Source organism: Sphaeramia orbicularis, chromosome 13, assembly GCF_902148855.1.
Source record: "Sphaeramia orbicularis chromosome 13, fSphaOr1.1, whole genome shotgun sequence".
Lineage (NCBI taxonomy): Eukaryota > Metazoa > Chordata > Actinopteri > Kurtiformes > Apogonidae > Sphaeramia > Sphaeramia orbicularis.
Genome location: NC_043969.1, coordinates 23,106,522 through 23,128,784, shown reverse-complemented (window position 1 = coordinate 23,128,784; position 22,263 = coordinate 23,106,522). Strand labels below are relative to the sequence as shown.

At 38.1% G+C, this 22,263-nt stretch overlaps 1 protein-coding gene across 1 annotated transcript in view; it reads right to left on the bottom strand.

Moving 5' to 3' along the window:
• fchsd2 (FCH and double SH3 domains 2) overlaps positions 1 to 22,263 on the bottom strand; it is a 63,276-nt gene that overhangs the window by 809 nt on the left and 40,204 nt on the right. Inside the window, exons 12-22 of the mRNA XM_030152539.1 lie at positions 17,399 to 17,515; positions 17,208 to 17,312; positions 11,948 to 12,037; positions 11,631 to 11,693; positions 7,281 to 7,415; positions 7,031 to 7,114; positions 5,486 to 5,663; positions 4,562 to 4,782; positions 3,416 to 3,608; positions 3,233 to 3,327; positions 694 to 2,867 (exon numbers count right to left, since the gene is read on the bottom strand). Coding sequence (XP_030008399.1) covers positions 2,775 to 2,867; positions 3,233 to 3,327; positions 3,416 to 3,608; positions 4,562 to 4,782; positions 5,486 to 5,663; positions 7,031 to 7,114; positions 7,281 to 7,415; positions 11,631 to 11,693; positions 11,948 to 12,037; positions 17,208 to 17,312; positions 17,399 to 17,515 — 1,374 coding nt within the window. The 3' untranslated portion in view covers positions 694 to 2,774. The remainder of the gene's footprint in view (positions 1 to 693; positions 2,868 to 3,232; positions 3,328 to 3,415; positions 3,609 to 4,561; positions 4,783 to 5,485; positions 5,664 to 7,030; positions 7,115 to 7,280; positions 7,416 to 11,630; positions 11,694 to 11,947; positions 12,038 to 17,207; positions 17,313 to 17,398; positions 17,516 to 22,263) is intronic.

The window sequence follows — 22,263 nt, the reverse complement described above, 5'->3', positions numbered from 1 at the left end:
GCCAATAATCTTCAATTAAGTAAAAAAAATCTTGAATTAAACAAAAAAATCTTCAATTAAATAAAAAAAAAATCTTGAATTAAGCCAAAAAAAAAAAAAACTTCAAGTAAAAAAAAAAAAAACTTGAATTAAGCAAAAAAAAAATCTTCAATTCAGTAAAAAAAATCTTGAATTAAGCCCAAAAAAATCAAGAATCAACAACTTAATTTTTTTTCTTTGTTTTAGTGCAAAAAATAACATTAAATTATGAAAATATTTACATTTACAAACTATCCTGTAACAATAAAATATGAATAACCTGAACAAATATGAACAACCTGAAATGTCTGAAGAAAATTAAGCACAATTTGAACTATTTCTCTGCCTGTTCCTCAGTGTTTAGTGTCTTTGTAGATCCGATCCATAATGCACATGTAGAAATGACAAGTTGAGGAATAATATTGTTAAAATTGCACTAAATTTTCTTACATTTTTAAATTTAAATTTCAGTTTTTTCTTTTTTTTTTGGGGGGGGGGGGATAGTTTATAAAAGTAAGTATTTTCATAATTTAATGGGTTTTTTTTACACTAAAACAAGACAAAAATTTGGAGTTGTCATTATTTATAGGTTATTATGTTATTATTTTTCTGGTTCGGTCCACTTCAGATCTAATTTAATTGAATATGGCCCCTGAACTAAAATGAGTTTGACACCCCTGGACTAAATGAAGTGAAAATCTTCTACCCAGATGAAACCAGCTCATCATCATAATGTTTTAAAGTACGCAGTATGGAATTAGGGCACATGTTTAGTGGCCGAGACAGACGGAGATCTCATCTTAATTCCTCCTTTCTCCTTTAAACACACACAAACATCCAGGCCTATCTGAAGACCGAAATAACAAAGAAAAAAAAAACATACATTCTCTCCATGTCTTCATTTAAAACTTTAGGGGTAACATCTTTTTGTTTTTATAGAGTAAGGAAAACATCAAATTACACTGTCCACAATTATCTCTCGATCTCTTTACAAGAGTAGAGGATAGTAAAAATGTGTCAGTCACACTGAAACAAAAAGGATTAGTCACAGCATGAGAATGACAGAATAACTCAGATCAGCATTTGCAACGACAGCGACTGAGTTATTTCTGTTCGTTCTGACGCTGTATGTATGAAGGTAAGGTACTGCTACTTCTGGGGAGGGGGTACAAATAAATAAAAGTGCTACAACACCCTTTAGGCAGGGAGATTTAAAGGCTTGATGGGGTATGTAAGCGGGAAGATTCAATTACTTTCAGTGAAAAAAGAAGAAAAAAAAAGTCAGAATTGTACTTAGCGTCATCTGAATGTCGTTTGCTAGTTTGCACAATATATCTTTTTTTTTTTAATCTTGTTTTCAACCGTCATTGATTCAAGTAGTTATATAAAACACATTAGAAATGAAATATCAGATGGAACGAAGTTTCCTTTGTTGTATTAAAAGAGACAGAGATGCTCCGTGGGACAATATATGAAAATTATTATCCGTTGAGGAAACAAATATTACATGAGGATCGATCAGTGTTACAACAGAACAAAATCAATGTCAGAGGAGTTATGGGCTGTAGGTATAAAAGCTATACAGGTCATTCTGATCATTAAAAACACCCAAACTCCTGACCTCAGATACTTTTTCACTGTCTATAGCATCTCAAAAAAAACTTTTCTTTGTCACCACATAGTGAATACCATCCATTTCAGTGCCTTTGAAATCCACCAATCAGTGACAGACACACAGCGGGTCACATGATGACACAGAGCAACATGTGCAATATTATGTAACTGTATGTGTTTATATGATACTGATTCACACTGACCGCCGACGGACAGAACAGACTCTAGAGAAAAGAGGGAGAGAGAGGAGAGAGGGATGGGACAAAAAGTGGAGAAAGAGCACGAGGAAGGATCCAGCCTCCCTCTTCCTCTTTCTATCCTCCTCTCCTCCCTTACTTCCTTCTCCTCTTATCTCCTCCTTACTGTATTTACAATGCCCTTTCAGTATATGATAGAGATAAAACTTCCACTACATACCAGACGTCCCATTCAGCTGAGTTAGTCTATAAGAAACGCTGTGCATAACATTCCTATGACAACAGTAATGTACTGTACTAATACACATTGAGTACGTAGGATGATATATATGGTGAGGGAGGGGCTTTGGGAACACTTTCACTGTCCATTTCCTTCAACGACTCTAATTGCAATAATGACAAACCTGGCAAGTTTTTTTTTTTGGTTTCTCTCACTCATCAAGCCTCCTTTTATCTTGATTATTTGTTTTCAAGTGGCGTTTCTGAAATGTGCAAGGCGTTGAGATAATCTGTCTCCAATTATTTTGAAGTAAGTTTAAGAAGACTTAAAAAACAGAAACTTGCCAAACCCATCATTAATTCCCCTCACACTCCAAAACTTCTTCCATCTCTTTCTCCTCGTCTTCAGTGTGCTGTGGTTTGCTGCCCCGTGAGGTGATGTTTTAAGGCTAGAACGAAAGGACGGGAAGGGCGGAGATGGATGAGGGGGCGGCTACGGCTGCACTTCATAAGGAAGGTAATACAGAGATTATTTCATTGGATACTCTGCCTTCGTGCCCCCTCTCTGCAGTGGATGGGGGGGGGGTTTGACATAGTTTAGTTCAGTTTACTTCACATCACTTTATTTAAGTTCAGTTCAGCTCTCTCAGCCTGTAGGACACGTCTGTCTGTCATCTGTTTATATATGTTTATTTGTGTACAACTGCCTGCCAGCGTCTCCGTCTGTCACACCAGCGTGATCTCCACCTCCTCTGTCTTGTCGTTCTTCTCCTGCTGTCGGCGGGCGTGCTGTTTGGGTGGAGGAGGAGCAGCTCGCACCTGCAGCAGTGAAAGAAAATCTATTATTGTAAAAGTTGTTGGAAAACAGGGGAAGTGAGGAAAATAATTGTTAAGGCAATAACAAAGATGACCTACTTTTCTGACAAACTGCATTATTTCTACAGTTTTGCTGTGAGATACAAATCGTTTTTATCCAAAAAGTAAACTTTCCAAACAAAGAAGATTCAATCTCTGTTTTTAGAAACCATTTATCAATGTGGTGGTTTCAACTCAACTACTACTGCAATGGTCATCTCTTTCAAACAAGCAACAAATATATCAATTTTGCATCAAGTGAAACCATAAGTAGGAACACGTTGCTGAATGGTTTAATAGAAAACACACTCTGGTGATCTAATACTCACAGGTCGCAGTTTGCCTGGGCCTCCTTCAGAGTTGAATCGAGGTGGCTGACTCTGAGGAAATCCTGGAGACACTGGACTCCTGCCAGAGCTTTGATCTACAGGAGCAGAGATTTCCATTAAAGACAAACTGTAAAAAGCCTCTCTGAATTAGTTACCAAAGTTCTGTCTCTGATTGCGTCTTACTGTGGGTGGACAGAGATCCCTTGTGTGAAGAGGCGGGCAGTGGAGGCTTGTGTTCCCCATTGAGTGCAGCAGACGGTGAGCGTGGGAGAGGAGGTGGGGTGGAGGTCTCAGGGCTGGTGAAAGGGCTGATGGGAGGTTGGTCATACAGTGGAAGAGGTGGCAGAGAAGATGGTAGCTTCAGAGATGGAGAGATCTATATTAAGAGACAAACAGAAATGAGTAGGATGCAGCTGAACCTCCGGGTGTAGGACAGCATGTTTCAGGTTCTGTCTCCTATATGTGACCAAAAGTGAACCTTGTACATTTCCAGACTGCACCTTTAAAGGGAGACGCTTTTGAGCTCTCTACCATTGTGCCATATTTCCTGAAATAGAAACTGGCCAAATATTAGCTAACATTCCAGAGCCAAGAAAGAAAAAAGAAAGACCAAACAACGAAGGCAACACAATGTCAATTATTACAGAACCCCTGCATTTAATTGCAGCAGAATTTCTGCTGTGGGGGGTAATTTCAGGGGAAGTGATAATAAAAGTTGTTTAATCATGTGACTTGAGCAGACATCATGTTTATATTGACCTTAACAGTGACGTATTCCCATTGTATCACACTGAGTCAAAGTCAACTGGTACAACTTGACAAAAACAGCTTGTGTGTGTATTAGTCTTCAAGTGTGATCACCAGGCTGGAAGCAGGAGATTTGTGACAAATCTTCACCACATATGACTTTACAGATGTTAGTTGTTGTGTTATGTCTACAGGCTTATAGGAAGGGAGAGGCTGTCTCCTTCCTGTTACTGAGCCTCTAATAGGGCAGCGCTCAGTGCCACAGATAAGGCCTCCTCTGTGATTACAGTGTAGGGTTTTTATCAGACAGCTGCAGGAACGCAGCAGTTCTGATCCGCTGTTTGTGAACTCTGCCCCTGCTGATAGTTCAGCTCAACAACTGGCAGGAAGCAAGGGTAAGGGATAAGAGGGAGAAGGAAGAAAGTGCCACCGTGGACTGTTGACGGTGTTTTTGCCCCGAGGAAACCCTGATACGAGCACTTTTCTATCTTGGCTCAAGAGGGAGGCACTGAGGAGCAGACAGTGTCTGACTTACTGTTGGTGCTGAGTGTTTTATGCCTTAGTGAACAGTTGATACTCTACCTGAATGTCCCCTGCCCCTCCTCCGCTGGTCTCCCCATTCTCATTAAGATCCTCGACCAGCACAGAGGGGAAGACTCCAACCCGTCCGTTTAGCTCCCCCTCCCAGAATCCATCATCTGTCTGTGTGTCACGGCTCAACAGGCGAATCACGGCCCCCTCAGGAAAGGACAGCTCCTCATCGGCCTGGCCCTCGTAATCATAAAGTGCGCGGACATAAACCACTGCAGAAAGGAAGACAAAGAGAGACAGAGAGAGAATAATAAGAGATACACAGAGAGAATAATTATTCTCTAGGAAATGTAGTTGCTTGTCTTCCTTGCCCTCATTGTCATCAAGAGAATAGTACACACTGCTGGAGAGAGGGAGATACAGAGAGGAGGGAAAGATGCAGTGTGAAAGTGTGAAAATAATGAGGTGACAGGATGTTCTCATGCACTTGGTCCAGGTATTCAGAAAATGCAGACAAATAGATCACACTGGGTAGACAACTCATGCACAAAATGAATGTTGCTTACAGATAACCGCAATGGACTAGTAAAAGAAATAAACGTCACACATACTTTTTACACAAAAATAGCCTAAAGAAATCAAGAGTCTTCTTAAAAATTGACTAAACCCAATAAAAACTAACGTCATGCATCCAGCAGATGAGCTGGCCAGTCTATTATCTCAAACAAACCAGCAAAAATGTAACAATAGATTGGCCTTGAATTCCCCCTGAATTCACAAGAAGCTCTATCACCTCTCTGCCAATGTCTTGCACAATACAAAGAATAAATTTACCGTGGTGCAAAAAAACTAGTGAGTCATTTGACCTGCGAATGAACGCCAAATTGTGACTGATCATACAATTTCACACTGAGGACAAAAGTCAGATGCTAGTGTGTCTTTTGTCCAGGGTGAAACTTCTTGCCGTAAACTCACTGTTAGTGTCTCCATTGATGCAGCCGGAGTGCAGCTCAGGCTCAGTTGAATTAGATGAAGTGTGTGATCTGGCATCGAGTGTGGCCAAAGACTGAAGCATGCTCAGTAGACTGTTGGAGGCTGGGAACTGCAGGTATTTCTCTGGGACGTAGCCTACTTGTCCTGTTTTATTGCGAGCCTGAGAACACGCACCAAGACAAGGAGATAAGACACAGAAAAGTACATCCACCACATAGGCATGTCAGTGCAAGCAGAAGGGATGTACACGAGCTGATGAAACAATCGGCCTCGTGAACACCTGTTAGGACCACCTTTCCAATTGAAGTCCACCTCCTCCAGTTTTCATCATAGAGAGCTTGGCCTGGGTGATGCGTTTTTATTAATTCAGTTGCTCTACGGCTCTCTGATAACACAGTATTTACAGAAAATTACATGTTCTGCCATTGCTGGATTGTTTATTTTCTTGTGATACTAGTACTGACACATTTATGGTTCATTTCAACTGATGTCTATTATCAACTCAACATGCATCACCCAGTCTTTCTCACCACTGTTGACAGTTCTGTTCTTGCAGCCTTTTTTGTGGCATCAGTCCAGTTAAGTGAGGATTATTTCAGTGGGATCCACCATTATGTAAATTTTGCTGGGAGTGGATTTGGATGGTTATAAACATTTGGTGCATCATTTCTCTAATTTTTGTGTCTTACAAGGAAATTAACAGAAAATACATGAAACATTTAAGACAGGGGTCTCAAACTCATTTTCTTACAGGGGCCACATTCAGCCTGATTTGATCTCACATCGGCCGGATCAGTAAAAAAATAACATAATAACCTATAAATAATCACAACTCCAAATTTTTTGTCTTTGTTTTAGTGCAAAAAACCCCCGTTAAATTATGAAAATACTTACAAAAAAGATGTGAATAACCTGAAAAAAATGAAATTTCTTAAGAAAAATAAGTCCGATTTTAACAATATTCTGCCTCGACTTATCATTTCTACATGTGCAGATCTACAAAGACACTAAACACTTAGTAACAGGCAGAAAATAGTTAAAATTGTGCTTAATTTTCTTTAGACATTTCAGGTTATTCACATTTTATTTTTGAAGGATAGTTTGTAAATGTAAATATTTTCATAATTTAATATCATTTTTTGCACTAAAACAAAGACAAAAAGTGAAGTTGCCATAATTTATAGGCATAGTGTAATATTTTTTTCACATCAAATCGAGAGGAAAATATAGAGTCATTATTTTTTGTAGGCTATTATTATTTTACTGTAGATTATATTGGTCTGTATGTGGAAGCTGAACTAAAATGAGTTCGACAGCCTTGACTGTGGAATTTTTACACTTTGCAAATTCATCTCACGGGCCGGATTGGAACCTTTGGCGGGCCGCATCTGGCCCCCGGGCCGCATGTTTGAGACCCCTGATTTAAGAGAATGTTATTGTATGAGGCCAAATGTCTCTTTTGTTTTAAGTGTATATGTAGTGTGTGTGTGTGTGTGTGTGTGTGTGTGTGTGTGTGTGTGTGTGCACCTTGACCCAGTCCTCCATGTCTCCATCCTCAATGACCTCCAACATCTCCTGCTCATCAATGGTTAGCTCATCTGGCTGGGACGCCTGGAAAACAGACAAAATGTGGAATATATGATTGATTCACCATGCATGAATGCAGTATTGCGATATTGTTTCTTTGCTGGAAGAGAGATTACTGCAGACATTAAGTATTCACCATATGAGCTTATTACTGCTCTAAGTCAGTGTGTGCTTGGTGTTGTGTTCTTACCTTGTATGAGTAGAGGACTTTACAGGTTAGTGGGTAGTTGCGAAGTGTTCCAGAGGGACTGGAGCTGCTGTCGTCAAAAACTTCCATATTTTCTTCACACTCTTCACCCTCCTCACGCTCCAAGTCCACTGTGCCCTTTTACACAAACAGAACACACACAGCCACAAGAAAACACAGATAATGTCAAAAACCTCTGATAAAAACAAGGGCAAACACAGTTCTTTTCACCTTCAGAGGTAAAGGAACTAACAATAAGATCAAATAAAAAGACTAGATGCTTCAATACACATTCTGTAAGTTCTTAAAATTAATCTTTCACTAACAGTCAAAAACACTTGTTGATCAATTATTATTTGTTCTTTTCCCCCCATCTTTTACTTTACTCTACCATCATTTTCAGACACAAACCACCTGATCCAAATCTCCATGTGCATTTAACAGAATATGTTTCCTTTGTTTTCGCCATTACCCTCTATGTTCTAGTGTCATAGTTTAATTAAATCTCTTACCGTCTCTTCCTGTGAGGCTCTCTGTGTCGCTCTGTGTTGGTACTACAGCTTTTAGAAACAGGTGTAGAGGGAATAATGTTTCATATGATCTGACCCCTCCCTCTTTTGTTCCCTGAGAATTTCACCAGCTTATACGAAGGTCATGTGATCTAACTGGTAGAAAGATCCATCACACACAGTAAGCTGACCTGCCCAAAACAATAGAGTGTGTGTTTGTGTGTGTGTCTGTGTGTATGTGTGTCTGTGTGTGTGTGTCCATGTGTGTGTTTATCCATCCCTAAGTCATTGTGTATAGTCATCAGATTTCTGTTGACACAGTGCACTCAAAGCAGATGTGTGTATTTTGTAAATGAGCTAATCTCTCCAACTGAGCTCTTATACAGAAAAAAAAATATATATACACAGTCTATATCCTGGTTATAAAAAATTATAGAATGAGGAAAAACTTCAAGGCTCATTTATAATCCCAATTAAATAATGGGTTAATCTTAAAATTATTTATCTTTGACCTCAGTATTTTTCTAATAAATGTTATTCTGTTGCACAAAAGTTTGCTCCATTTGAAAAGGGGGAGCTAATATTTAACTTAGAATATCTGTCTTCTTGAAATGGACTTCAGAAAATAACCAAGTTTCACAGAGAAAACTATGGGAAAGACTGAATGCAATTGAGTTTTCTGATGCTGCTGAATTTCTCTTATGATTCTGGTTTTGTACCGGAGTTGGAAAACTAGACCAACCGACAAAAATGGCTAAAACAGTCAATTTCTGCCAGACAGTCCTTTTACGTACTGCACCGGTACTGCTTTTCTTTTTTTTTAATATATATTCTCTATTATGACTGTATTGTACCATAAATTCAGGCATCAAGTTCATATCAGCAAAAATAAATAAGAGCTCCTCTGCAGAGGCATCATGAGTAGATGAACCAGCGAAGGGATCCACAGAAGCACAGCAGAGGTTAAGGCAAATCATTTATGCATTTATTCTAACTTGGGAGAAGAAGCCCAAAGCCCAAATGATTTAACTGCATTTAATGTCATTTTACATCAACAAACATGGATATGCTAAATGAATATCAGTTTTTAATTGCCTGTCAGAGCGCTCCCTAATTGCAGATCTGGATGTACTCATTTTAAACCTAGTTTTATTAAACTCTGGAACCCAAGCTAATTCTACCTTTTGCTGTAGCCTTCTGTTTTAACCCATAAAGACCCAAACAGCCACTGGCAACCAAAATCATCTATGGATCTAAAATGTTTAATAACTTCTGATCCACTAATCTTATTAATACATGTAAATAACTGGTGTAAAATGCAGTTTGTCATCTTTTCACAGTCATCAAATTTGACCCATTTGGACGTTCAGAGGGTCCGTAGTGAACATGGAAACACTGTCATCTTCTACAACATTGATTCACCAGTAAAACCCATGGAGTTTACTCAATGACAGTGGATGGAGTCACATGTTTTTACATTCTGTTATTGATATCTTTGCTGAAAAAGCCACTTTTTCCTCAGGTTTTTCTGTTTTTGATATAATATTCCTTAACCTAAAAACTGAGCTTAAAGAGTATCTACATGATCAGTAAATTAAACATAGGAAAATACCTGATTTTCACTGAAAAAACGCAAAACACAGAGGCTAATATTATAATAAATTGTGATGAATCACTTAAGAAAGGTTAAATATAGAGAAAAAATAATTTGGGAACTGCCACCAAAGTAGCACTGCGTCTTTATGGGTTACTTCATTGTTCTCCACTTCACTGTGGTGACTGCACTGGCAAGAGGCCGATTCTATTTAGTAAATGACCAGTATGTATGTATTTCAGTAATAACCCAATAAAATATCACCAAAAACACTACTCTTAGTATGCGATACAGCATAGAGAAGCAGGCCAGTGGCTGACGTTTATAGGTTCTGAAGGTAATAACTGTGAAAGTGATATTGTAATCAAGGCACTTCCTGCATGAGGGACCTGAAGGTTCATGGCTTTCAGTAATTCATAGTAACAGTGAACTCATAAAGTTGAATAGACCAGAGTAAGGGCCGACACTGCTTTCACTGTTTTTCTGTGCCCTCCTCTTCATCATCAATCACAGTCTGCCCTCCTCTCCCTCTCTCTCCATTTTGCTGTCAGGTACTTTTTGACCTCTTCCTAATCAGCAAACTGCTGCTATCAGTCCCTCCTACAGTTTTCTTCTCCTACACCTCCATCTCTCTCTTCATTTCCTTCATCGGACCTACTTATTAGAATCCCTGTCGGTCTCTGAAGGCTCCAGTACATGGCAAACAAAATCAAAGGCTGTTGAACTGATGTCAAATGCCTGAATATGCAGAGCACCTACTGGTTAATGACACCTACACAACACGAGGAGTTTTCAGGAAGTCTAGCCTCAAAATGATTCAACTTGAAATAGTGCAAAGAAAGCTGAAAGTAGATATTAACAAGAAAATGTCAACCCACAGAACAAAATCCAACATCTCACATTGCTGACTCCTGGCCGCCAATAGTGTATTTTGGAAATCTGTGTCAAAAAGGTTTGGCATACAAGTTTGCAAAGTTTCACCTGTTAAATTAAGTATTTTTGGCAGTTTACTGTGGCAGCATGTTCCTCTATGTTCTCACAATCCCCCGTCTCTCACCTCTGCATCCAATTTTACTTCAGCATTATCACTCTGACGCTACTCCCTCGTCGCCTCTCCCCCTCGCTCTCTCCTCCACATCACACCACCTCTCCATTTTCTCAGCTCTCCCCTTTTCTTTCTCCTTCTTTGGTAACTGTCTCTCTGCTTCTCCCTCTTTCTATCAACCCTCCTTTTCACTGTTTGGCTCTTCCATGATTTGTCTCTCCTTAACTCTCCAGACTTTTTTTTTTTTTTGTGTAAGCTGCAAGCTGCAATATTATGTGAGCAGAATGTCAAGCACTTCCTATGGAGGAGTCTTACTATGTTTAGTCCTGTTGGCAGACATAGACATCACCCCAAACAGTCACATCGCACACAGATTCATAAAAATAACTGATATCAAACTGCATTTAGTTTTAAAAATGAGATATTTAAACTTATCTTGGTTATTGACAGCTTCCTGAGACTGCATGTAATAAATTCACATGCTAGAAATATGATCAAAAATAAATGAAAATGGTCCATTCAGGCTGATCTATCCTCTACGTCAAACCATTAAAGATAAGCGTCATGACATAAATAAAACTGCAGGTTCAACAGGGACTGAATCAGTATTCCAGTGTGGAAGTGGGGTGGTTTAAGAGGCTGTAACTGGTGTGACAGATGATTAGGCAGCAGGGCTGAGGTCAATTATCTCGCAATTTACATTATACGCAGTGTGATTTGTCAGAAGTGCTACACTGGCTGGATGGTTTTCACTTAAAATGAAAGCAGAAAAAATGAAAAGTGAAGTCAGACCTAAAGGGAGGGTGTTTTTGTAGTGACAAAAAAAAACAAACAAACCGATGTCAGTTCTTTTATTAATGTGCAGTGACAGAGTGCTGTGGTATAGTGGCTTTGAAGTGGATAAAGCCACAATACATGCTCTATAACTAGATACTACATCTGTTTTGTGGTTTGCCTCTGAATAGCTGGTGAGAGATTTGCACTTTTACAGTCAAGTCAAAAACTCTCTAAAGTGCAAACAAAATCATTACTAAATTGCAAGTAATGTGGTAATATTTGGATTTATGTCATGTCTACAGTTTTGTTATTCCTCTGATGTGTTCCAGTTTCATTAATAAGCTTTCCCTTTGTGTGAAAACAGGCCAGGATATTCCTGACTTAGCAAGAAAGCAACAACACAGGCACAGTGAGGGGAGGTGTCTCACCGACAGTGAGGGATCGTGGGAAGTGTAGCTGGCCCAACGTTCATTCTCCAGCTCCTCCATCACCTACAGCATGCACAGAGAGAGTCGAGGGTTTATATGCATATGTGCGACAAACGGAAACACACACACTACAGGGAGCAGACTGGTGTTTAATAAGTGAGAGGATTCAAGTACAAGAGAAGTATGTTTGGTTGTATTCAGTAACATGTAGTGCACAACGTTTCATACAAACCATGTGGTGAGACTTTGCTAGAGAAACATGCACAAATTACACAGATAGTTAAAACATCTTGTCCAACATCCACAGACAAACCCACCTGGTTCATGGCACTCTTCAGCCAGGTATCCACAGCAACTCCAACCTGCCGCAGAAGGTCCAGCCGAGCCTCAGCTTTCAACTTTATAGTCTTTGGACCAGGAAAGAAACATCAAGCATATTAATAGCATATCTGTGTCAGGCAGCAATTCAGATTTTTACAACCAGGTCCCATTTATCATTTATAGAGGAACATGTTGAAACTTGTGTGATTGCTCTAATTATGGACTCCAGTGTGTCTAGTAGACTTACCATATTCCCATGTGTCTACAATTAACTGGATGAGTAAATGTAATATTGTTAGGAATTATGGCCAATGTAATAAATATAAGAGGGTATAAAACTACATTATTATTCAAATAAAAAAGTGAAAGCCTTAAATGCCATAGTGAGGATAAAGTGCTAGGGCAGGTATTAGCAAATCTGATTGTTTCAGCGAGATGTGAGTTTTGTCTTTAATGGACATTATTTTAATGTATTCGGGAAGTTTAATTTTATGGTTTAACATTCCATCTTCCTGGAAAGGATTATATTAGTTTTCCATTTTTGACCTCCTAGGGTGTATTTGCTCTTCATGCATCACAGTTTAAAGTTTAAGGATGTGAAATGAATCTACCATGTGTTTGTTCCTAATTAGACAATAAGAAGAGGCTGTAACCTCCAGTAGGGAAACCCCCAAGACTCACTTACATTCAATCTGTCTGCGTTCCTCATCACTCCCTTTCATCTCTGATCTCTTTTCCTTACTGTCTCAAACCATTTCCATCTATTCCCACTTTCTGTACCTTCTTCTTTCCTTTCTTTGTGATGCTGACAGCATAAATAGTAAGCTGATATGTCCCTCCTACAGAAGGACTGACAGATACACACTGTCGAGACTGACTCACTGGCTTTGATCAATAAATACCTGAGCCTTTTAAGCGCTTATGTTTTTTATTTTTCCATCAACAGCACCCAACAAATGCTGGAGAAAAGCACAGGAATTGGCTCCTGCTGTTGGAGGACAAACATACCAGACAGAGGAGGTGAAACGTTAAAATACCAGCCAACATGTATTTAGCCATCATAAAAATGGCTGAACGTGCTCAGGGAAGTCACAAGTTAATTATGTAAAAAGGCCAAAGTCGATGGCAAAGTTGAACACTGAAGAATACTGTATACCTAAGGGTGCAATCCATTCTATATCTGGAGGCTTCTTCTGTCTGAAGATTTGTGTTAATGAGGCCAGATTGTCTGGAGGAGCGAGTTTGAGAACTGTCTTCAACAGCTCATTAGTATGGAGACAGCCCCTTTTCAAATGTTCCCACTCTGTCATCCTGTAAGAGCTCTTCAGAGAGAAAAGAGCAGCAGAGAAGAGGGTGACGACCCTGTGATTTTAATGATGAACATTTCTTAATTCAGAACTATTAGGAAACACACATAGTTCAGAAATAAGATTCTGCTGTGAGACACTGTTACTATAAAGGCAGCTTTAAAAGCTGCTTTGTACAAGGTGGACAAATACAGTTCTGTGCAAAAGTCCTAGTCCAACATTAGGTTTGTTTGTTTGTTTGTTTAGTAAAGTCCTAATGATCACACATTTGCATTTCTCAGTTTCTCTATTAAGATACAACCTGGATATATGGGACGTATGTACAGTGGTAAAAACAAACGTTTCAGAGAAAAAACAGCTTCTATAAACCAAAGTGGAAGTGTTTTCTGTGACCTCAATTTGTACTTAACATGACTTTAACCCTTTTATTCAGACAAAATGAGATTTATTGCATTAATTTTCAGATGTTTAATTCCAGGTTTCATTCAACACATGTCAAATGTTTCTGTTTGTGTCGTTTCTTGTCATGGGGCCAGGGGTCACACTAAATAGTGACTTTAACCTTTAGAGCCCATTTAGCTCAGTTTTTGTGTCTTTTAAGGCTGTGTACATATTTCTTGTAATTTGTTGTTGCATCTGAAGAAAAGAGAATGAGAAATAAATATGCATCACACAAACAGCAAATCTAAAGGCTAACCTATAGACTTTTTCACAGTACTGAATATTTTGACAATTCTACAATATTACCACATCATGTTGCCGGGAGTCACCCAATTTTATTTACCTCATCCACAGAATTCAGATATTTTACCCTGTCTGGGCATAATATCTAATTAACTTTCTCAGAAGGGAAACAATCCAACTGTTTTCTTGTTAATCCACATTATTCATGCTATGGTATTTCACATGACATTTCATAGTGTGTGTGGTTCAGTCATGTTGTATAACTGGGAGAATGCAGTAACAATTAAAGTTTTATGTTTTTATGGAGAAACTATATGGAGTCTTTTATCAAGTGCTCAAGCACAGGCCATAAAATCTGATGAGCATCTGTTGGGAGAACAGAGTACATAACTCTGCTCTTTCTCTCAGTGTTTATTGATTTTCTTTAAACCAGACAATAGAGAAGAGGTTCCCCTGAAGATCTGGGTACATACTGTAATTTGGGAACGCAACAGAATACAAAAGATCCAAAGAGATGAAACATCCACAGTTTCATACAGTGCTAGTTTTAACTGCTCTTTTCAGTTATTTCGTACAGCTGTTCTGGTTATTAAGCATTATCGCTCTATAAACAATTTGCGTGTTTATTTATTCCAGTGTCGTGTTAACAATGTTATGACCATAAAAATATTGTAGGACAAATAAAATGCAAAAATGTAAGTTTAAGTCACAAATACCCTGCAGTTTGGCGTTCAGTAACTGATATAGGGTCATATTTAAGAGCAGACTGCATCGATTCTCAGCATCAATAACAAAATTCAATTTGCTCTGTCAAAGAGCTAAGGATGCTGTCACAAGCAAACAAGACAAATGGTTAAAACATCAGGAAAGCAGGACTGGCGGCAGCTCAGCTATTTAACCAGACTTATTTATTGACTGTAAGCACCCTTTTGGCGTTTCAGACATTCAGCTTTATTTCTGACTAATGGGATTCATCTGAAGTACACTTACACTTGATTTCGGTCCGAAATGCAATACCCCACCGTATATACACTCTGAAACCTCTCTCACATCTACCATTCATAAACATATAAATATTTGCAAATAAATACAAACACTTGCACAGTACTGTATATTTGATCTTGTCACTATTGTAGATTCTTGCAGAAAACCTCCAGAAATAACTGGCAAAGTCAGAGCAAAAACCTTTAAAAAGTTCTACACAGAAACTGTACCAAATATGACTGTCTATGCCTCTTTTCACCATTTTGGTTTCATAGCAAAGAAAAAGCAAAGTGATTTCCAAGACAAACAACTGTTGTGTATTTCTCCACTGAGTAAAGGTGCCTCAAAAATCTTTTGATCCAAAAAGTGACATTTGCTGTGTATATGTTTTCTTCTCTCCAGTCTAATTTTAGCTTCATTTCCCTACTAACAAGGTGCTGAAAAAGGCAGTGCAGAAATTTTGCTTCTGGAAGGTGAGGCTTCATGAGAAAAAATGACATTATCACTATCCACATAATGCTGTAATCAAACCTGGATAATGTCTTTTGTACTGCCTTCATCCTCCCCAATACTTCTTTGATAAGAGCTCAGTGACAAAGCCATTTGTACCAAATGAGCTCATTAAATATTCATCACCTTACTCTAGGTAATGCTGATCTGGAAGAGCAAAGAATAGCAGACAGACAATGTGAATAAGAGTGACTAAAAGAAAGAGGAAGCAAGAGAGAGGGTGGAGTAGGATGTAGGCCTTTTGGTCACATATTTGTAATTTACAGTGAAAAGCCTCCTTAATTATTTTTTTAGAACGTGATCTCAGTAGTTACTGACTGTGCTGCTAATTCTCTGCAGTGTCAGGCAGACTGTAATAACTACCACACGATAATATCTATCACTTAAAAGTAGTAATACTACATTAGATATGCTTAACTAATAATTTGCAAAAATGCTTTAGGGGGTGGAAAAGAAAAAAACAGAGATTACATACTATAAGGAGTGACATCAGAGCCTATGTTTTTGAGCGCTACTGACACCAGAGGGTGCCAGATAGGTTAAAGTCTGATATAGAGAAGCCACATGGAGGGAAAGTATCTACACAGACAGAATAAGCAAAGTAAGGACAGGAATTAAACGAAAAGATTAGATATGGGAAACTAAAAGGTGTCCCCCTGTGAGTGAACAGAAAAAGAGGCCAACTGAGGAGATGATGTATTGATCTCATATATAGTGAGACAGGTTGAATCTGTGGGGATCAATACATAAATGATAGCTATCTGTGCTAATGGGAAAAGGGGCTGTAGAGAGAGAGAGGAGAGAGAAGTGTGAAGAGATGATGGAGAGAAAGTGGTGATACAGATACAGAGGACGGTTTGAAAGACAAAAAGACATCTGACACGTGCAAAATGACAGTGAATGTGTTAGATTGCGTAGTTTAGATAGCATTTGACACATGTCTGCGGCATTTATGGCAAGGTATTAAAGAACATAACAGCCATGTGTTTCAAAGTTCTAAAAGATAAGGCTCCATCAAAACAGTACAGGAGGAGATAAGTGGCTTTTAATGTTGTGATTTGACATTCTGGAGGGACAGAGCTTTCTCCATCGCAGCTCCAACCCTCTGGAACTCCCTCCCACCTCCTCTCCGACACTGCTCCGACCTCAGCACCTTTAAATCTCTTTTAAAAACTCACTTATTTAAGATTGCTTTTAATGTTTAATCCTAATGTTTAATGTTTAACTGTTTTATATTCGTATACCTGCCTTTGCACCTGCTTTTAATCAGTTTTTAATATGTCTGGTTTCTGTTTTTATCTGCTGCATGTAAAGTGTTTTTGAGTTCTATGAAAAGCGCTATACAGAAAAAATGTATTATTATTATTATTATTATTATTATTATTATTATTATTATTATAATTATTATTACATATGATCCAAGGGATCAATCCAGCAAAGGATTTGGTTATAAATGAGTTAATGTTATGCCTGAAACTACATAAAATAGAATAAATACAGGGACAACTTCAGTTTAGATCAACTACACAGTACTGTGTCAGCTGATAATAAGAGGGAACTGTTCGTCTTAGGCAGGTCTCTCATATTATATCTAAACTACAATGACTCCCAAAACAACTCACAAATGCCTGAGAGGAAAATTGCACTGCACACAAGATGTCCCAGAAGATTTAAACCCATCATCTTGCTCTTTAACTTCCGGCAGAAAGGCTTGGTAATCAGAAATATATGAAAACCTTGGAGGACCACATAGGAAACAAGAGTTACACACCTCCGCTTTGCGTATGTTTTCTTTGGTGTCTTCGATTTTCAGCTCTAGATCTGCTCTGCCCTGCTCTGTCGGGGGCAAGCCATGGCTCTCACACTCCTCCAAAGACTGAGAAACAGAAATGTTAAGTTCAGCTGTGCTACTTAATAACTGAGACACATGAGTTGTATGAATGTGGCGTGTGAACGTCTTACTCTCTTGTAGTGTATTATATTCTTGTGTTCTCTGGCTACTCTGGTTGCCCATTTCCTGGCCTCCTTGTTCAGACTGTGCTCCTCCGTCGTCCCTGTCTCCGACTCCAGCTGACGACTCTAAAAAACACAGACACACACCCAGCCATGACACACACACAGACAGAAATACACAGTCATTGATCGGGGCAGGAGGCGTGTGATATGCAGAAGCTGTTAATTAAGCTAAAGAAAGTGTGAGAGAAAGATGTTTCCTTCGCACATAATTAATACAACATGTGTTGCGAAGCTCTACAGTTTACTTCTTGGAACAAAACCGCTGCTATTAAAACCACATGACAAAAAGCATGACTGCGTGATCATGTGAGTCTTGCATGTTTTTGGCAGCCTGGTGTCATTAATGTGTGTTTTTTTTACATTCTAAAGCAGATATGTGAGTCTTGTTGAAACTCAACATGACTTTAATCTAGAACATTCAAAATTAATTCTAACCATGTGCCATTTATTATAACTATTTCGACTCTTTTAATCAATGCCTCATGTTAAACACATGCCCACATAGATTAATTGGTTAATAAACTTTTTTTTCTCATTAAAATATGCAGCATTGCTATCAGTATTCACATTTTCTGGCTTTTAACCCATAAAGACCCAAGCAGCGACTGGTGACCAAAATTATCTATTGATCTAAACTGTTTAATACCTGTTGATCCACTAATTCTATCAATCCATGTAAATAATTAGTATAAAATACAGTTTGTCATCTTTTCATGGTCATCAGACATGACCCATTTGGACGTTCAGAGGCTCCGTAGTGAACGTGGAAACACCGTCATCTTCTACAACATTGATTCACCAGTAAAACCCATGGAGTTTGGTCAATGACAGTGAATGGAGAGGCTTGTTTTTATGTTGAGCTAATGATATCTTTGCTGAAAAAGTCACTTTTTCTACAGTTTTCTGTATTTCTGAGATAATAACCCTCAACATTAATCTAAGCGTTTATGGACATCTACATGATCAGTAAATTAAATAGAGGAAAATATCTGATTTTCAGTGAAAAAAATGGAAGATAAAGAAGATAATATTACAATAAATGGTGTTAAATCACTTAAGAAGTGTTAAATATTGAGAAAAATTCATGTAGGAACTGACACAAAAGTAACTCTGGGTCTTTACGGGTTTAAGCTGGGTTATGGTTTTGCTTCAGGACATGTCCTCATTCAAAACTGCAACTAATGCAGGAGCTTAATGCCACATTATCATGGTTAGCCTGTTTCATACACAGTGCTCCTAATACTGATTATCAGTAAAAATTACTAATTTCTGCCAAGTACAATAGTAGCATAAGACTAAAGGCATACAAATTGTTAAGTATGGTTCTAGCTGTAGTAGAAATACAGTTGCCAACAAAGCAATAATCACTGCATCAGGATGCCCATTTATTCAGTGCAACTGAAGTGTATTCACAGGTTTCAGAAGATGAGGTTCCCATAATCTGATAATGAAAGTGTGTTGGCTACACTGAAGAACGCAATATTTTAATTGCAAGTTTCCATGCACATCATATCTATTAATTATGTGCTGCTCCAGTAACAGGAGCGCATAAATCTGGCTAAGTATAGGTGTGAAACGAAAGTATTACACAGGAGATTTACAGCTTAATTACATTCAAGCGAGAGAGCATCGTTGGGAGTTAAGTCAGGGGAGCAGAAAACTAGATTTCAACAGTGGCCTTCAAATGACATGCCACAAAGTGAGCACAGTTAATTTGTTCTTTGATAGTTTGCTAAAATTACTGGTCTATTCTTAATGAGGCAAACAGAGCAAATATCATTTTTCAGGTAGCCTTCCAACAACACACACAGGTGGGATAGTGCAGATTATTATGCAGTAACACAGCCAATACTGTTCAATCATTATTTATTTTAGATCGTGACTACATTATGACTGATTATGTCCTATGTTACTCAGATTGCTCTCTAAACATACTAATCACAATTAAATTAGAGAATGCAATATAATATAATAATATATGACAAAGTAAAGCCACAATCGATGTTATCATATTTCAACAACTACCTCATTGGTAATAACAGTCATTTTGAATACTGTAAAGAAGAACTGTGTTATTCTGAAGCCACAGAGAAGTGGAGCGGAGACAGAATCTAGCCTCGTCGTCTGTATCAATCAGAGGTTATATGCTGGAGACAAAGTGTGAGTTTAGTCTAAACCGTGAAGTGCAGTGATGAGCTGGCCGCCAGCTGGCTGTATGTTAAACCTGATCCCTCTACAGTAATTGCCCAGTCATGACTTACCAACTGTAACAAGGCATGGTAGGTCTCTCACACTTTATAATTCTCAAAGCGCTAAAATACAGCAACAGTGCATTCACCATAATCTGCTTTTACAGAGTGTGGATGACAGAGTCTTCTATTTTTTTAATCCTTTGTGATTCCAAAACACCAAAAAAGAGGAAAAAACTGTATGTTTGTTTTGCTCTGATGTATGCTGCAAAAGGTAGTACGTCATTCTAATCTGAGATGCGGGGTTTGCCGTGTTGACTAATATGGTGCATCACGTTGAAAAGGACCTGTATCATAGTTTGTGAGCAATTTTAATAGAGTTTTAGAGGAAGCCTTAGTGTGTCTGCACAACCTCCAGCAGTAGAGGGATTAGAGTTTTTATATGCATTAATGGGCAGAAACATGAAAATGAAATCAGTGTGTTTTCCTAGTAAACCAAAAAACAAATGTAATTCAGGCTTAGGGTTAAAATTACCTGCAGCCAACATTTTCAACCTGCTAATAGAGAAATTTCAGAATAAACTTGCCCATTGCTTGAACAGCAACTGCTTTGTTGAAACATAAACGGTCGGAGGATGGCATAGCCCCTGCCCCAAGAAAACAACTAAAGTAGTGTTTATTAATGACGTTAGCTTAGTTTTGCCCATTGAAGAATAGTTTCTCAAGTATTTTACTGAACAAATATTATACGATTTACTAGTTCTAATTTAGTTTCTAGTTTTACAAATGATGATAAACTGCATGATGGACATTGGTGGATGACGGACAAAATCATAATGGGAGCACTCCAATGCATAAGAGATCAATTGCGCCAAGTTTTGAAAAAAAAAAAACTTAGATAGATTTTCAGTTGTTTTTTTGTAAGTACGAAAGATGTTCATATACATTCTAGCGCCACATTCTTCATTACAGCCTGATAAATAGGCAAAAATGCACTGATGAATTGTATCAAGTTTGGTGAAAAATATTAAATTGAACTTTCCATTTTACATGGACTGAGAGTACAACCATATTGTCATATTTTATTTTTTATAACTGCCGGCTTAAATGAGCTTTTAAGCCCATAACATGCCACAGAATACACACCAATAGAACACGCATACTTAAAAAGTGATGTTATAAGCAATGGTGCTGTTGTGACATTTCAACAGATGATGTGGCATTACAACATTTAATGAGTCATCTGGGGCTGAGACTGAATTTCTCATCAAGACATGACAAAACCACTGCATTACAGCACTGTGAAGCAACTACTTTAATTATGTCACTGAAGACGTGATTCAAGTAAGGACTAAATATGCATCAGTACTAATCCACTAGTTCAGAGCCCAGTCAGGGTCAACCAGGTTCAGCAGCCACACCTTTCCGGTTAAACTGCCCCATGATAACTTTGAGACTGTCATTTCTTTCAATAACATTCCCTATAATTACAGTTGATATAAAGTTTACTTTGTTTTCAGTGCATGCACATTATTTATGCAATTTTGAACCTGACCACCTTCATATAGATAATCTAGATCCACATAAAAAAAAGCAGGGCAATATACAGTATGTATATTAACTGTATTTAAAGACAACTAAATAGGAAATGTTTCATACACCATAGACCAAGTCTGTACTGTTGATGTGAATACAAGGATATGTAATATGATCCTATCCTGGCCTCACTCTCCTTCTGAGTGTCTCTGTGCACTCATATACTTACATTAGACTTAAAAGAGTCCTCTTAGACTTTAAAAAACTTAGGTGCAACCTCTAAGTGATTCTGCACAGTGTTGAGGCTAAAGGAAAAGGAAAAATGTTATACTAGACGCAATATTAACCGAAACAGTTTTGTTTTTGTTTTTTTTCTAGAAATAAGCCTTTTAAATATGGTGGTTGTTATTTGAGAAGTAATTGGCAATTGACTTTGTTAATGAACACTTTGCTTTGTGCTTCTTTGAACCGTTTCCTAAAAATTTAGATCCAATTTACTTCTGCAATTATGCAAAGATGCAAAGTTTTAGACAAATAACAGTCAAAACCCTTCACAGCTCTTCAGCTCAAACAAAACCAGGGAACATCCAGTAGTCCAACACATCTTTGTTATGAAACTTGGACTTGCTCAAATGGGCACTGAACTTTACATTTAACATTTATATTTTTTCATTTGCATGCTGCTTTCCAGAGAGATAGTTGACACATAAAGGTTAGCTGAGCTATATCATGATGATCTGCAGTCATCACCGTTAGTGTGAAGAGCACCAAGTCCATCTCCAAGTGACATTAACTCTGTTTTAATGTTAGGTATAAGGTAAAGAGTTCAGTTATTCTCCTCTTAAACCTGCCTGATCTCTTGAAGACAAATGTTACGTATATTAACCGGTGCTGTGTATGTTACCTTTTCAACATATTCTAAATATTTCTGATGTGCTCATGAAACCAGATACCAAGTAAAATCAGTAAGCGATGCTTATTTTGTACATGTGAATGAACATTTAGAGAAGTTAGACAGTTACATTGCTTTGCAGTTTGAATATAAATGCAGATATCCCTATAGTTTTCCAGTTTCATGCAAAAATG